At 35.1% G+C, this 16,017-nt stretch overlaps 1 protein-coding gene across 1 annotated transcript; it reads left to right on the top strand.

Moving 5' to 3' along the window:
- Nucleotides 1–953: 953 nt before the first annotated feature.
- Nucleotides 954–3,128, top strand: LOC104231358 (auxin-responsive protein IAA17-like). Its single transcript, XM_009784338.2, has 5 exons — nt 954–1,313; nt 1,773–1,954; nt 2,050–2,161; nt 2,486–2,547; nt 2,644–3,128. The coding sequence occupies exons 1-5, from the start codon at nt 1,084–1,086 to the stop codon at nt 2,679–2,681; spliced, it is 624 nt and encodes a 207-aa protein (XP_009782640.1). The 5' UTR covers nt 954–1,083; the 3' UTR covers nt 2,682–3,128.
- Nucleotides 3,129–16,017: the final 12,889 nt, after the last annotated feature.

Genomic DNA, 16,017 nt, shown 5'->3' with positions numbered 1-16,017 from the left:
ATTTCATTTCTAAATCTCACATACATAGCATTAACTGCTTAACAACTAGCATAAAAATAGTTCACGTGTTTTTAGAGTCCCATAATCAAATTTAATTGTATTACCATTCTCACAGTAAACAAAAAATTAATTAATTTATTCTTGAAATCTGAAAAAAATACTTATTTTGGACCACAAGAAAAAAAGCCAAAAAATCACTTATTTTGGACCGGATGGAGTAAAAGACATAAATAAGAATAATAGTCAAAAACTTCTCATAATTATTACTCTCTCCACCAATTTCAGTGATTTTTTGGCCTTTTTTATGGTCCATAATATTTGATTTTTTCAACAACAACAACAACGTAACATACCCAGTAAAATCCCACTCGAATATTTGATTTTTTCAAATATAAAAAAGAATTAACTTCTTTTTTAAAAAAATTGCCCTTGGAGCAAAAAACTTAGGAGTATTTGTTGTATTTCTAATGAACAAATTAATGTTAATATGATCAATTACATTATTAATTAACACTAAAAAGTGGATTTCTTAATATGTATAAAAACAGCCGAAAATACTTAAAGTGAATCAGGGAGAGTATTTTTTTGAGGAGTGTGTAAACAAGAATTACCACAGATAATTTAAAACTAAGGGAGTAATAACCTTTTCCTAAGCAAAATTATTATCTCTCGCAGCTAATTTTTAGCTTAAGAGATGAAATGGCGGCAATTTGGTTATTTCTTTCATGTGCTACAATTTCTACACTGCTATTACTAGAGTTGAATAAGTTGTCAATTTCTGCGGTGTAGCAATTGAGAGCCGACACAAGGCCCCAAGGTCGGAGATGCACGTGTTTCCATCAACGTGGTCAAATCTGAACCATTCACGTGTCAATAAGAGAATGGTCAACATGACAGTCTTCCGTCCACTTTCCCATGAACTTATTTATATATAGCGGCCAAAACGCTGAATCATTCGCGGTAGTAATAATAATAAGTCTCCTTTTTCAAGCACCAAAATATCAATATCAATATCAATATCAATTTCATCAAAAGAATCTAAAAACTTTTTTAGCCTACTAAAAGTGGAAAGCCAAAAAAGGGATGTCATCGGAGAAATTCAAAGCAGCCAATGACTTGCCGGAAACTGATATCTCCGGCTTCAATTTCAAGGAAACTGAGCTCACCCTCGGCTTACCCGGGGAATCGCGAAAGCAAATCTCCGGCACAAAACGTGGAATCTCCGACGCTATGGAATTAAGCCTAGGGAGCTCTAACTCTGAAGATTATCACTCTAAAAATGAAATCTCTACTGGAACCAAACCTCCAGCAAAGTAAGTCCTCTAATTAACTCAATTCTCAATTTCAATACATACACTTCTAGCATTGACAAAATTAAGTACTTCTTCGAAGTCAAAATTTGAACTTTATGAGTTCGGGATTCTAGTCCATTAAGCTATTGATTCTAAATTAATAATTTATACATATTCAATGAATATCTTAAGACAAATATAGGGTTTGGGCGAAAGCTATTGGGTTGGGTTATACCCACAACACCTATTCTAGCTCCGCCCCTACGGTAGACAGTGACACGCTAGAGGGGCGGAGGGAAAATTATACTACTGTGTAAATAAAGCAAAAATGATTTTTTTTACTACTGTGTAAATAAAGCAAAAATGATTTTTTTTTTACTTACATATAAGTTGTTGAATCTCTTGGCATTAAGATTTTTTAAAATTCCTGTGGTTTAATTTCTGGCTCGGCCATTGAATTTTATGAATTCATGATAATAGGGCACAAGTAGTGGGATGGCCACCTGTGAGATCATACAGGAAAAACATGATAGACAAGGGCAAGTATGTGAAAGTGGCAGTAGATGGAGCTCCTTACTTGAGAAAAGTAGATTTGGAGTTGTACGACAGTTACCAGAAGATGTTAAATGCTCTACAAAACATGTTTACTTGCCTAACTATCTGTAAGTACACAATTTCAATTCCAATTTAATCTGTCGTTGTGTTTATAATATATGAATCATGATGTTAATTGTGAAATTAAATGGTAATTAATCAGGTAATTTTCAAAGCGAAAGCAAGCTTATGGACATTACAAATGGTGTGGAATATGTACCAACCTATGAAGATAAAGATGGAGACCGGATGCTTGTTGGAGATGTTCCTTGGAAGTATGTTAATTTTACGTCCTCATTTCTCTTTTGTCCTCTGATTTGTTGTCTTTCTTTCACGTAATCGTTCTTATCGAATATGTGAATGCATAAGAGTTAAACTCTTTTCTATTTTTGGATTTTAATCTCTGTTATGGTGATCTAAGGGTTCAGCTGAACTCATATTTTTCGCTGCTCAGAAAATCATTAAATATGTATAAATAATAAATTTTGAGCCCATTAAATTAAATGAGATGTGGTAGAATTACGAATATGAACGCATAAAATTTAAATCCTTAATTTATTTTGATGTGATGGAAACTTATATTCCTTTTTATTTTCCAGAATGTTTGTTGATACTTGTAAGAGAATCAGGTTGATGAAGAGCTCGGAAGCCATTGGATTAGGTAATCTAATAAATTCATTACTTCCTCCTATATAGAATAGTTTCCATGATTAAGCTATAGTACTAATTAAGTTGTTTTTGTTAATTGTTTGTGTAGCTCCGAGGACACCCGTGAAATGCTCGAGTACAAGCTAAACAAAGAAACTTTTCTCATCTTTAGCCCGACGATAACTGCATGTACAGATTTTCGAGGAAAATAGGACAAGTAATGCACGGATGTTAGGCAATTACTTAAATATTTTTTTTTTTACTATATATCGACGGTCGACCCTTCCCCTTTCGAGAGAAGATGATTATTTTCATTATTACTGTATTTGTGCGTCTAATTATATATAGTAGTACTACTTTATGTTGTCACAATTGTAGATCTTATCATAGAATAAAGCCACGGGAAAAGAAAAGAAAAAAAAGAGAAAAAGAAACTAGGCCGGGTCAAGGCAGGCCATATTGACAGCACTACTGCCTCGTTAACTTTTGGATTAAGTCATTGCTCTATACATTTTTTTGTATTCACAGTAAATCATATATTGCGCTACAATATTTTTGAAATAAAAAGTTGCTTTCTCCTGTATTTTAAATAAAGCTGTTAGTAAATATTAATGACGCTCCAATGGACTGAAATTAAGTATTTAATGATTAGGATTTTGCGACCTGTTCAGTACTATGTAATAATAATATGAGGGTTTTGACAACGTGTAATATAACTCGAGCATTATAGAAGTAGTTCCCTTAATATCTGTTGAGCACTGAATTTCAGTGGGTTCCAAATAAACTCACCGCCACATTCTCTTTTCTTAATTAGTTTTTTTTATTGCCATTGTCAACATTAATGTATGGTTATAAAAAAGAGAACAGATACTATATAGCTGATCAATTAAACGAAAAGATCTAGTCCTTCTTAAATTTGAAGGTCTACATGTTTAATTTTATCTCTTGTCAATTTTGAGGATTAAATTCATCTACTAACTAGTTGCATGGTCAACCTAGCTAAACTAGAAACGGGAGCCCATTCCCGTCGCCATTGGGCCCTTGCTGAGTATGAAGGAAAAATAACATTGTATAGTCGTTGTAAAAATAATAGTCGAAAAAATATATAAAATTTATGTGTTTATATATACAAAAATCATACAAATTTTATATATTTTTTCGGATACCAAATGTAAATAGTTTATTACGCGGCCTAAAAGTGATAATACCCGAGTATAAAACCCTTGCAAATACATATTTGTTTGTGATCGTGTAAGTATCGTAAAGTTATGCCCCAATTTTAGAATCGAAGTTTGAAACTTTAGATCCGTGATTTTCAACTTCACTCTCAATTTGAGTTTGAAGCGGTTAAACTTTAAAAGCTTTATAAACTTAGAAATTTATTTAAATTGGGGTCCTAAATATAGTTATTTGTGTACTTCGCCCGTTTTAAGTTAAAGGAAGATAAAGGAATCAATTAGTTATAGTTATTTTCGGTAGAGAAATCCATTATATTTGAGTGGTCGCATTTGGGAATTATTTCTAGAAAATACGAAATGGGGAAAGTGAAAAAAGGCCAAACTAGTCTCAGATAATGACCGTGTGTTGTTGGGTTGCACTTCGTTGGGTTTATGGTGTTACTATATGGGCTTGGAGTTCACCTTAGAGGATTTTTCATAGGGGAAGTGCACGGTTAGTCACTAATAACATATGTATTTATTTTTAAGCCACTGTTTAAAATGTTCTTTAGTTTTTAGCCATTGCTTTAATAAATTTTAACTGTTCGGACGAAAATACTCTTCTACTCATGTCTTTAACTTTTGAACTTAAGTTCACGACTACATGTCCTTAACTTTTAAACTTGGAACTCTAAGTTCAGGACTACATGTCCTTAACTTTTGAACATGTCCTTAACTTTTGAACTTGGAACTCGAAGTTCAGGACCACCTGTCCTTAAGTTTTTGCTTGTAACTCTAAGTTAAGGACTACTTGTCCTTAACTTTTGAACTTGTAAGTCTAAGTTTAGGACTTATTGTCCTTAACTTTTCTTGTTAGTCTAAGTTCAGGACTAAGTGTCCTTAACTTTTGAACTTGTAATTGTAAGTTCAGGACCAAGTGTCCTTAACTTTTGAGCTTGTTAGTCTAAGTTCAGGACCTATTGTCCTTAACTTTTGAGCTTGTCTTCTTAGCCTAAGTTCAGGACCTATTGTCCTTAACTTTTGAGCTTGTTAGTCTAAGTTCAGGACCAAGTGTCCTTAACTTTTGAACTTGTAATTCTAAGTTCAGGACCAAGTGTCCTTAACTTTTAAACTTGGAACTCGAAGTTCAAGACCAAGTGTCCTTAACTTTTGAACTTGGAACTATAAGTTCAGGATCCATCATATTTCTAGTTTATTTCTTTTGTAACCACACTTTAATACTATCAAATATTCATTGGCAAAACACAACTACAATTGCCGGATAGATCTAAACAAAAAGAAGCAGAACTTGAACAGTGAGAAGAGCGAAAGTGATCAAAGCGGAAGAGGAATTTGAAAAGCTTTGAAACTTTTTGCGCACAAAAAGAGACGCTGGTGTTTATTAAAATGAAAGTCACACTAACTTAAGACGACAAGATCATATATGAAAATAAAATTCACGAATAATAATGAAAGGAACCAAAAAAATGAGCACTGCGATAAAAAAATGCACAAAGGATAAAAATGCTATTTCCGCAGGGGCCAAAATCAGAATAATACAATAACATATGGATAAAAAAAATGCTATTTTCCCATTTCTAAAGCACTGCGATAGCAACTGTCTAGGCATCAAGGTTCCGAACTTTGCGTCAGTCGCCGTCTGTGAGACGGTGGCACAATTCTTCTCCTTAACATGAAAGAGATAGAAGAAAGGGTAACACAGTCTTTTCATATTAATTTTAATATACTAGTGGCTACTATTGCTAAGCATTGAAAATGCTAGATAAAAAGTAAATACCACTTTAAAAAGTGGCTACACCGCACAATTTTTACTTTTGGGGGAAGTGCACGGTTAGCCACTAATAACACATGTATTTACTTTAAGCCACTGTTTAAAATGTCTTTAGTTTTTAGCCATTGCTTTAATAAATTTTAATTGCCCGGACGAAAATACCCTTATGCTCATGTCCTTAACTTTTGAACTTAAGTTTAGGACTTCTGGATTACATGTCCTTAACTTTTAAACTTGGAACTCTAAGTTCAGGACTATAGGACTACATGTCCTTAACTTTTGAACATGTCCTTAACTTTTGAACTTGGAATTCTAAGTTCAGGACTTCAGGACTACATGTCCTTAACTTTTGAACTTGGAACTCTAAGTTCAAGACTTTAGGACTACATGTCCTTAACTTTTCAACTTGGAACTCGAAGTGCAGGACCACCTGTCCTTAAGTTCTTGCTTGTAACTCTAATTTAAGGACTACTTGTCCTTAACTTTTGAACTTGTAAGTTTAAGTTTAGGACCTATTGTCCTTAACTTTTGAGCATGTTAGTCTAAGTTCAAGACCAAGTGTTCTTAACTTTTGAACTTGTAATTGTAAGTTCAGGACCAAGTGTCCTTAACTTTTGAGCTTGTTAGTCTAAGTTCAGGACCTATTGTCCTTAACTTTTGAACTTGTCTTCTTAGCCTAAGTTCAGGACCTATTGTCCTTAACTTTTTGATCTTGTTAGTCTAAGTTTAGGACTTCAGAACCTATTGTCCTTAACTTTTGAGCTTGTTAGTCTAAGTTCAGGACCAAGTGTCCCTAACTTTTGAACTTGTAATTCTAAGTTCAGGACCAAGTGTCCTTAACTTTTGAACTTGAAACTCGAAGTTCAGGACCAAGTGTCCTTAACTTTTGAACTTGGAACTGTAAGTTCGGATCCATAATATTTCTAGTTTATTTCTTTCTTTAAATATTTCTTTTGTAACCACACTTTAATACTGTCAAATATTCATTGGCAAAACACTACTACAATTGCCGGATAGCTCTAAACAAAAAGAAGCAGAACTTGAACAGTGAGAAGAGCGAAGGTGATCAAAGTGGAAGAGGAATTTGAAAAGTTTTGAAACTTTTTGCGCACAAAAAGAGACGCTGGTGTTTATTAAAATGAAAGTCATACTAACTTAAGACGACAAGATCTGATAAGAAAATAAAATTCACGAATAATCATGAAAGGAACCCAAAAAAATGAGCACAGCGATAAAAAAATGCACCAGGGATAAAAAATACTATTTCCGCAGGGGCCAAAATCAGAATAAGACAATAACATAAGGATAAAAAAATTGCTATTTTCCCATTTCTAAAGCACTGTGTTAGCAACTGTCTAGGCGTGAAGGTTCCGAACCTTGCGTCAGTCGCCGTCTGTGAGACGGCGGCACAATTCTTCTCCCTATCATGAAAGAGATAGAAGAAAGGGTAACACAATCTTTTCGTATTAATTTTAATAGACTAGTGGCTACTATTGCTAAGCATCGAAAATGCTGGATAAAAAGTAAATACTGTGAGCAAGTGATTTTTGCCCTATATAAATTACTCATACAAATTAAAAACAAAATAGTATCTTTCATTATTTGCAAATTTCATAGATTTTGGTAGCATTTTTGTTAATTGTTTGCATTTGTCTGCGCATGTTAACTTTATTTTAATTAATGAAAAATACCAAAAATATCACGCATGGCATTGAGGCTTTATTTTTACATACTAGAATTAATCGGTAATTAGTTGTTTTATTAAAATGAAAAAATCACAAAAATAACTTAGTTTTACACTTTTAAATTTAGTCTTGAATTTTGGGCTGTTTCTTTAATTTGGTATTGAATTAGTTGTAGTAATTATTAGGGTTAATTAATTTAATTTGCTAGGATAATTTGAGTTGAGTTTTGTTATATTGTTATTTTTAGAAAGAAAAAAAAAGAAGAAGAAATAAGGAATTAAAAAGATTTTTGAAAAGAAGAAAAAGAAATTAAAAAGAGTTTGAAATTAAAAAGAGCTAATTTGAAAAGAAGAAGTGAAAAATAGAGGCTATATTTGGGCCAAATCTGTGTCAGCCCAAACGATTTCCACTAGAACTCGTTCAATTGGGTCTCAAACCCGTTTTCCACCCGGTCCGTCTCCACACCCCACCAAACGACCCGGTTTAGTTAGCTGAATGATCTGGGCCGTCGAGGTTACTTGATCTAACGGCTGAGAAGTTGGGGTCGTTTGATACTAGAGTGTCCGAATCCCCTAACCCCCCTTCTCTCATCATCTCTCTCGACTCCACCCCTCTTCAGAGACAAAAACCCTAAGCGCCGCCTCCATTTCCCCCACCTCGAGCCTTCCACCTCCGTTCACCACCAAAATTACACCCCATGACCACCAAGTCCCCCTCATTCCAAATCCCTAACCACTTGCCTTCGAATTATATTGGAGCCTCTCGAATTTTAGATCGAAGCTTAACCTTAAATCCTGAAAAGAGTTGATTATCGAGGTTTTGAGATTTTGAGGTTGAAATGGACTTTAATCGTGTGTTTTCAGTTGAGAACATATGATTGAAGTATATATCAGCCAAAAAGTAGGAGATTCTTTGGAAAAGTTATGTCAAACTCGGGTTCGCTTGGTTTAGTGGGTAAGTCCAGTTTTTAGGTCATTTCCTCTCTCAGCTTCTTCTATTTTTCCCTCTCTTTCTTATATTTTCAAAATTATCTCTGCATGTGGTTCCTTTTAGTTAGAGTTAATATTAGTTATTAGCTTCTTCCGTTTTGTTTGAATTTGTTAGGTTAGTTTGTTTAATTTTGGGACGTATTGAGAACATTTGGTTCATGGTTGGTTTGAAATCCGAATTGCCTTTTCTGCCTCCCCATTTCTTCTGAATTTCAAAGTTAGACTTGGGCCCAATGAAAAGGGTTAGCCCAGGTCCTGTAAGAGTTAGGCTGGTTTTGAGTCATTGGGTCCAATGGATCCATGAATTTTCTCATGGTAATTAATAGGGCTCAGAGGGGTATTCTGGGTAATTGGCTTAGGGAATCTTGATGTAACTGCCTAAGGAAACTTCCTAGAAGCTGGGGTGGGAGCTTATGTGAAAGTGTGAATTTTACACTAAGGAGGTCTAAGCAAAAATGAGAATTTCAAAAGGGGTAAGGTGTAAAAATTGAATACTTTTAGGCTGCCCTAATGCCTTGCCTTTAAAGGCACCTTTACTTGGCATTGAAGGCAGATTTTAAGGGATAAAAATCCAGGAAAATACAAACAGCGGAAATTTTTTACTGTTTCATTAAACTTCTTCAGTGTTTTTTTTCAATTTCTGAAACAATTTTTGACTCATCTGAGTGTGGAAATGGATTGAACTGGGTCTTTTAAAGTTTGGTTTGAAGCTGATGTGGTCACTTTCGATTGAGACTGCTTTATTTCACTACTTCGCATCAATTTTTCTGGTTTGAACTGGTTTTGCTGGTGCTGGTTCTGCTATACTGTTGCTGTTTGACTGATTCCTCATCCTTTTGTTTTTATTTTGATCTCCAGATATTTCCTTGACTCTTAAGTGACATGTGAAGTGTGAATCAGAAAACATGTAACCAAGCTTGAAGAAATTATAGTTGTTGCATGTTTCTGTGTCAAATTATTGCTAGATTTCACTATAATTTTCTTCATGTGTTCTTTAGTTTAGTCTTCATGTGTAGTCATTTATATCATTAATGTTGTACTCATTTTAAGGTTGGGATTTGAATTTACTTGAATGTAATGATTCAGGACTGTTTGGACTTTTAAACGTGTTATTGATTAAGGAGTAAGGTTCTTAGCTGATTAGTTAAAGCTGTTTGGCTTGGCCAGGGTTCAAATGCATCAATTCAAATTTTTGAGTCCAACACAATCGATCCATACTCTGCTTCTCATTTAGTTTTCAAAACCTGCTTTCTTATGGTTGAAGCATAGTTTAGTAAATTCAAGAGTTTGTTGTCCAACCCTTTCCCTTTGTTTGTGTGATGATTTTGTTTCCATGAGAGATTTTAAATGGAAGTCATTTTGGTTATGTGCTGGAAGTATCTCAGCTCAGTCTAGTTCTTCACATATTTCTCTTAATAAGTTGAAATCATGAGGCTGTTTAAGTGTGCTAATGTGAAATCAGAATTCATCATGCGAATTTAGTGTACTTGAAATCTCATATTGTTCTATTTCGGTGGAAATTCAAATGAATGATTTTTAAATGATGAAATAGTGTCCAAATTCTGAATGTCTCACTACAACTGGATTTCATGCGGCGATTGAGGTTTAAAACAATGACTTGGACTATAATTTTGGCCCAGTTGTGCTGAATTCTCTTTACTGGGTGCTCCCGGTTCTGGGCTTCACGTTGGAGCCCATCTATGGTCTCTTGATTATTGACAGAATGGTCATTGGGGAACAATGGATCTATAACTTGTTTGGATTATTTTTAGTAGGTGCAGATTACTCCCATTTATTTTAAACTTTTATTAATGGTTGGAAATTCCTCATGTCTTTAATTAATTAGCAAGTCCTTTAAATTAACTTCGGGGCGTGCCATATTAATGGAAATAGTCTATGGCCCTCATGGTTTCAAAAACAAGGAATTTTAGACAATTTGTTGAGGTGTGCCATACTTAGCAAATATAGTTATGGCCCTTTAGAGTTTAATATTGAGCTTCCTTTAAAAATTGGATTCGAGGTATGCCGTGACAAAAAAAAAATTAAAATGCACGGCCTTCATTTAATTAATGTGTTTGCTCTTTATAGATCGAGGTGCACCATTTAACGAATTTTCCATGGCCCTCGCAAAGTTAAAAATGCGTAGTTGCTTTAAGCGCGTTATTTTGATAACATTACCTTCCTAAACTCGGGTGCGCATTTCATGTGACCCAAATCAAAAAATCTTAACAACATCAAATAGAATATGTCTTAGACTGCGGGTGCATTTCATGTGGCGCGGTCAAAAGACGTGTTTTGGCTGACGTTGAAATCTTCCTTAAAATAATTCAAAGCGGTTTAAGGTTAAAATGCACATAGGTTAAAAAGTGTACTAAAATTAGACAATATGCCAATAATAACAGTTAAGCGACCGTGCTAGAACCACGGAACTCGGGAATGCCTAATACCTTCTCCCGGGTTAAACGAATTCCTTACCCGGATTTCTGGGGACTGTAATATAGAGTCAATTTCTTCCTCGTCTCGGGATTTGAACCGGTGACTTGGGACACCATAAATTATCTCAAGTGGCGACTCTGAATATTTTAAATAAATAAATTCCGTTTCGATTGTCAATTAAATTGGAAAAAACTCCCTTATACTACCCTTCTCGGGGATGAGAAAAAGGAGGTGTGACACATACCACTTTAAAAAGTGGCTACCCCACACAATTTTTATTTTTTCATAAAATACTATGGTTTAGAACTTAGTAATTATAGTATACCTAATTACTATTTATAGGTAAAAATAGTATAGACTAGCCAGTTTTCGGACTAATCATTCAAAAATTGCCCATTTGCAAAGTCATTGAAAAATAGCCACTATTTTGCTGCAACACGGAAAGTTCCAGCATAATATACTGGAGATCGGTATATTATACTGGAGATCGGTGCTCCAATCTCTAGTATATTATGTTGGACCGGTATATTATACTGAAACTTCTGTATATTATACTGGAGTTCTAGTATACTTATGATAGTACTCCAGTATATTATACTGGAGTATTTTTTGGATTTTGAACATTGTTTTTGTTCAGATTTATCTTTACATGAAAAGTGACTAAATTTCGATTATTTTTGAAACTGTGGCTATTTTTGAATGACCACTAGTAAATCTGGCTATTTTTGAATTTCTCCCTATTTATAGTTACTGTTCAATTGTTACTAACTTGTATCACGTGTATTTAAACGCGCAACGAATACAATAGTGTCAACTGTATACGTTCGCGCAATGAATACAACATGTTTTGAATGACTGCTTGTAAATCTGGCTATTTTTGAATTTCTCCCTATTTATAGCTACTGTTCAATTGTTACTAGCTTGTATCACTTGTATTTAAAAGCGCAACGAATACAATATGCGTCAGTTGTAATACAATATGTATCAACTATAACTAAGGCGAAATACAAGGATACATACAAAGGATACAACTTATATCGACTATATATGAGTGTATATAAAGGAGACAATATGTATCGATTGTATACTTTCGCGCGACAAATACAACTAATACGAAATATAGAAATACAGAAAATTCAAGTTCCTCTAATGTGAATCACATGAGCCTACTTTAGTTGGTGGGGGACATGCCACTTCCATTTAGGTACATTCGGGAGAATAAAAAATAGAGGACACAGAAATATAAAGTTAAAGTTCTTTTTTTTTTTTGTCAATAAAAGACCAAGTGAAGCAACGACTCTAGCATGATTACTATGCATGAGTTATGTGATTCAAAAGTACATATAACAACTATGACCCTATTATATCAAATACAATAGGTAGGTAAGATATGATTCAAAAGTAGGTTAGATATACAAACATTGACAACGTTTTAAATAGAATTGAAGCTACTAAATAAAAAAAATACTTAGTTTGATAATTAAAACATATTATATAAATAAAGTCACTTAGTTTGATAATTAAAACATATTTTATAAATGAAGTCATTTATAAAGAAAAAACTACCTCTATCCTATATAAACGTAATCAATATACTTTAGCTCTATGAGAAATATATAAGTTATAAATTAAAATGCAATACATATTGATTATGATTAAGTGACAAAAAATTATTGAAAATACACATGTATATATTTATTTCTTAAGTACAAATGTCAAGAGTGATATGTTTGTACCATTTTACTATATACATGTGTATATTTATTATTTAGTAAAAATGTCATTGTGATATGTTTGTACCGTTTATATGGAGACAGAACAGATTAGGCTAGAAAATTAAATTTGTTTGATCAATTTTAAGTAGGTGTTTAGACATTTGGCTGATATTTACATAACATAAAAGAGAAAAAATAATAATATTGTATACGGTCAAAATCATATGCCTCCGACTTATAGGCTCGAGGGCCCGTCCAGAGTTCGAATCCGGGTAAGATCAAGTTCGAGCTCGTGGAACCATACCGATGTCGAGTGTGTTCGACCCCGAAAAAGTACCGTTGTGGATTTGTACCACAACGAGTTAGATTCCTGCCACATCCCCAAAGTCATGGCGCAAATCCCGGAATATGATTGTACTACTCCGTACTAGGCGGTTAGACAGTTGTACCAAGAATATTCCTTACTGTAAATAGAAATATTCCTTATTTAGGGCTCCCCTATTATATAAAGGGGACCCCAATCATTTGTAAGATCATCTTATCATCACTGAGAAAAGAATATACTCTCTACCTTTTTGTCTACTTTTCATCAACATTGTCCTTTAGCTCTATTATTCTTACTTTATTTTTATTACTTGATTATTCTTACTACCTTAAGCCACTTCGAGGTCACTAAAGCTCGAGGTCACTGCTGCTAAGTAACATTGGTTTGATTCACTTCTATTTTTCATTTATACTTCATATTTCTTGATTATTAATTGGTATTGAATTAAATCATGTATCTTTAAAACCACCAATCAAATTTAATTGTTACTCGTATTTTCGAGGTAAACAGTTTGGCGCCCACCGTGGGGCTAAAGATAATAGTGGGTATTTCTTTACCGATTCTCGTTACACACGTTGCTTTTACACTTTTTCTTGTCAATAGTTTTTGATTCTTGGGCTAAAACATGTCTAGCTCACAAAATGCACCCATTCATAACAACGAAGGTCTTGGGGAAAACAACAATGTAGGAGTCGGTGTACCACCGATAAACCCAGGGAAAGTGTCAAATGTGTAACCTCTTGATGTTAGTTATCACATGGATTTGAATGCAGATCTAGGCACGGGCCTCGAAGGAGATATACGCAGGGAAGCCCGGTCCGGTGGCCAAAGAACACAAGGAATGGGAAGGGGGAGTCAGCCTGCAAGTAATATTCTAGATGCTGCAAGCTCAGCAAATTGCCATCGCTCAACTTCAGAGTCAGAATAGAACTCCAAACACAACCAAACCAGTAAACACTCGGCATATTGAACCAGCGCTGGAAAGGCCCAATAAAAGTGGCTCGGGGACCGACCCCACGATTATGAGAATGCCCGAAGAACTAACTAAGAGGATCGAGTTCGGAGAAAAGAAAATTGAAGACAATAATAAGAAGGTGAAAACTTATAACTCCCGGGTAGATCAGATACCGGGGGCACCTCCAGTTTTGAAAAATCTAGACGCCAAAAAGTTCATACAAAAACCATTCCCCCCAAGTGCGGCTCTGATGCCCATCCCTGATCGACTCCAACCCTACACTACTATGTAATGGCAAGGAGTGGTCGATGCAGCTTTAACCCGAAAGGTCGGCATCAAATCCACAGAGAGTTAATATTGGTTTGGAGTTGGGTTTCTATCTAATCTAGCTATATGTGTTGCCTTTAATTGCACTTCTAAACATCTTTGAGTTTGTTACTATTCTACTTTAATGCTAATGAATGCTGAAAATAATCTAAGTACAATATTTTTGTAAGGGTTTTCTCAAGTGATAAAAGGCACTAAGGAAGTGACTTACACCTAGGTGAATATCTAATGGGATCTAAGATTTGGGACAAGCTTGTTATATTTGGGGTCGTGACATAACCTTCACACATAATTACTCACTCTATACCCATTGGTAGTTTGAGTGACTTTGCCCTAATTGGCTTTCTCAAGCCCAATTGGGTGTTCAAATAATACAAGTAAAATGGCTCAAATCGGGTATTACTATCTCTAGGTTTAACACTTTAATTGGGGCTATCAATCTCTTGAATTCACCTCAATTCCTTGTTAGCTTGATTTTCCTAGACTTAGTCTCTCTTTCTTAAGAAGAGTCTAAGTCATAAAGGCACGAATCAGTGTTTGCAACCACTAATTCTACAATTAAATTATGAATCAAGCTAAATATCGCTAACCCATAAACAATAAAGCCCTAAAATAGAAGACTCATTAAATACCCACACTAGGGTTGGGTCACAACCCTAGCTAATGAGTTTAGCTACTCATAATCAAGGTAGAAATCAAAGATGAAGATGAAATATAAGCCATAAAAGTTGATTACAAGAAGAAAATCTAAGATTAAAAGCTAAAGCTACTCTAAAATTACTCAAAATAGCTAAGTACGGCGGTTCACGAGCTCTTCATTACCAAAGATACCCTAAAAATTTGAACAAGATCTATTTATACACAGTTGAAATTACTGGACAAAAATGCCTCTACAGAGGTTCCGCTAATAGCGTAATAACGGGCTCCTCAGCACTTGGAATTTCGCGACCGCGCAAAGCAAGTGTGGACCGCGTTTCTTCTCTTCTGAGCTTGGTCTGGACTTGATTCCACTGGGAACGGAAAAGCAACCACCTCAGCGTTGTCTTCAACCGCGGCCGCAAAATATGTTCGCGGACCGCGCTCTTCATTTGAGCTTAAATCTTCAGTCCTCTGATTCTCAATTTCGCCCTCAGCGGAATTTGGACCGCGACCGCGTCAAGTAATTCCGCTGCCGCACTATTTCACCGCAGTCAGCGGTGTCTGTTATGCCAAAATTGACTTCTATGAACGTTAATTCTGCTGAGAGCGTAATTATGGTCGCCTCAGCAGTAGACCTTCCGCGGTCGCACTATTTCATCACTGTCAGCGCTTTTAGCTTAGCGTTGAACTTGTGCAGGTTTAACTCTTTTATGAGCCGGTTATGAATTTATTACCTCATTTTGACCAAACCTTGAAAATAAGCACAATAAGTTAGTTTTCGGGAATACCTTTACATATTTTTTTATCTAAAACCTAAGCAAAAATGAGCATAAGATAGGCTAGAATCGGTAGTTATCAACTCCCCAAACTTAAGCTTTTGCTTGTCCTCAAGCAAGCAAAGTAATTCCACCTCCACAAATTAAAAGAAAGAAAAATTTCAGTTGTTCTAAGGTGACTTCAGCAAGCATCAATTAAGACTAACAATTACTCTCAACACAAATGTATTATCAACAACACCCAACTTTTTCAGCATCATGGCTCTAGTACGACACAAGAGCATCAAGAGTTGACTTAACTCATCAAGGAAGCTCGCTCTACTACGTAGGTCGCTGTGGAACCCAAACCTTTTTCTCCTCCACTCTCCAAAAGCAAATCTCACTTTAGATTATAGCACTCAGAACAAGGATTATGGAAAAATACACTCATCTCTCTCAAGAGGAGGTCACAAGTCCGGCTCTAAGTACCATAAGCTTGCTCCTTATGTGAATAACTACTAATGTAAGCTCACTTAACTCAAAATCATATAGGGCTTTTGTGGGAATGTAATGAAGGCGTTTAGTTCAAGGTAGGATATATCGGTCTATGCAGGTTTCATCTTTCCTTAAGCACTTCATTTTCTCTTTTCGGTTCACACTTTCTTGACTCTTTAGGTCATTGTCTTCTTCCTTAGGGGACTAGAGAGA

The sequence above is a fragment of the Nicotiana sylvestris genome, chromosome 3, assembly GCF_000393655.2.
Source record: "Nicotiana sylvestris chromosome 3, ASM39365v2, whole genome shotgun sequence".
Classification (NCBI taxonomy): domain Eukaryota; kingdom Viridiplantae; phylum Streptophyta; class Magnoliopsida; order Solanales; family Solanaceae; genus Nicotiana; species Nicotiana sylvestris.
The sequence above is the reverse complement of the archived record's forward strand: the minus strand, read 5'-3'. Positions and strand labels throughout refer to the sequence as shown.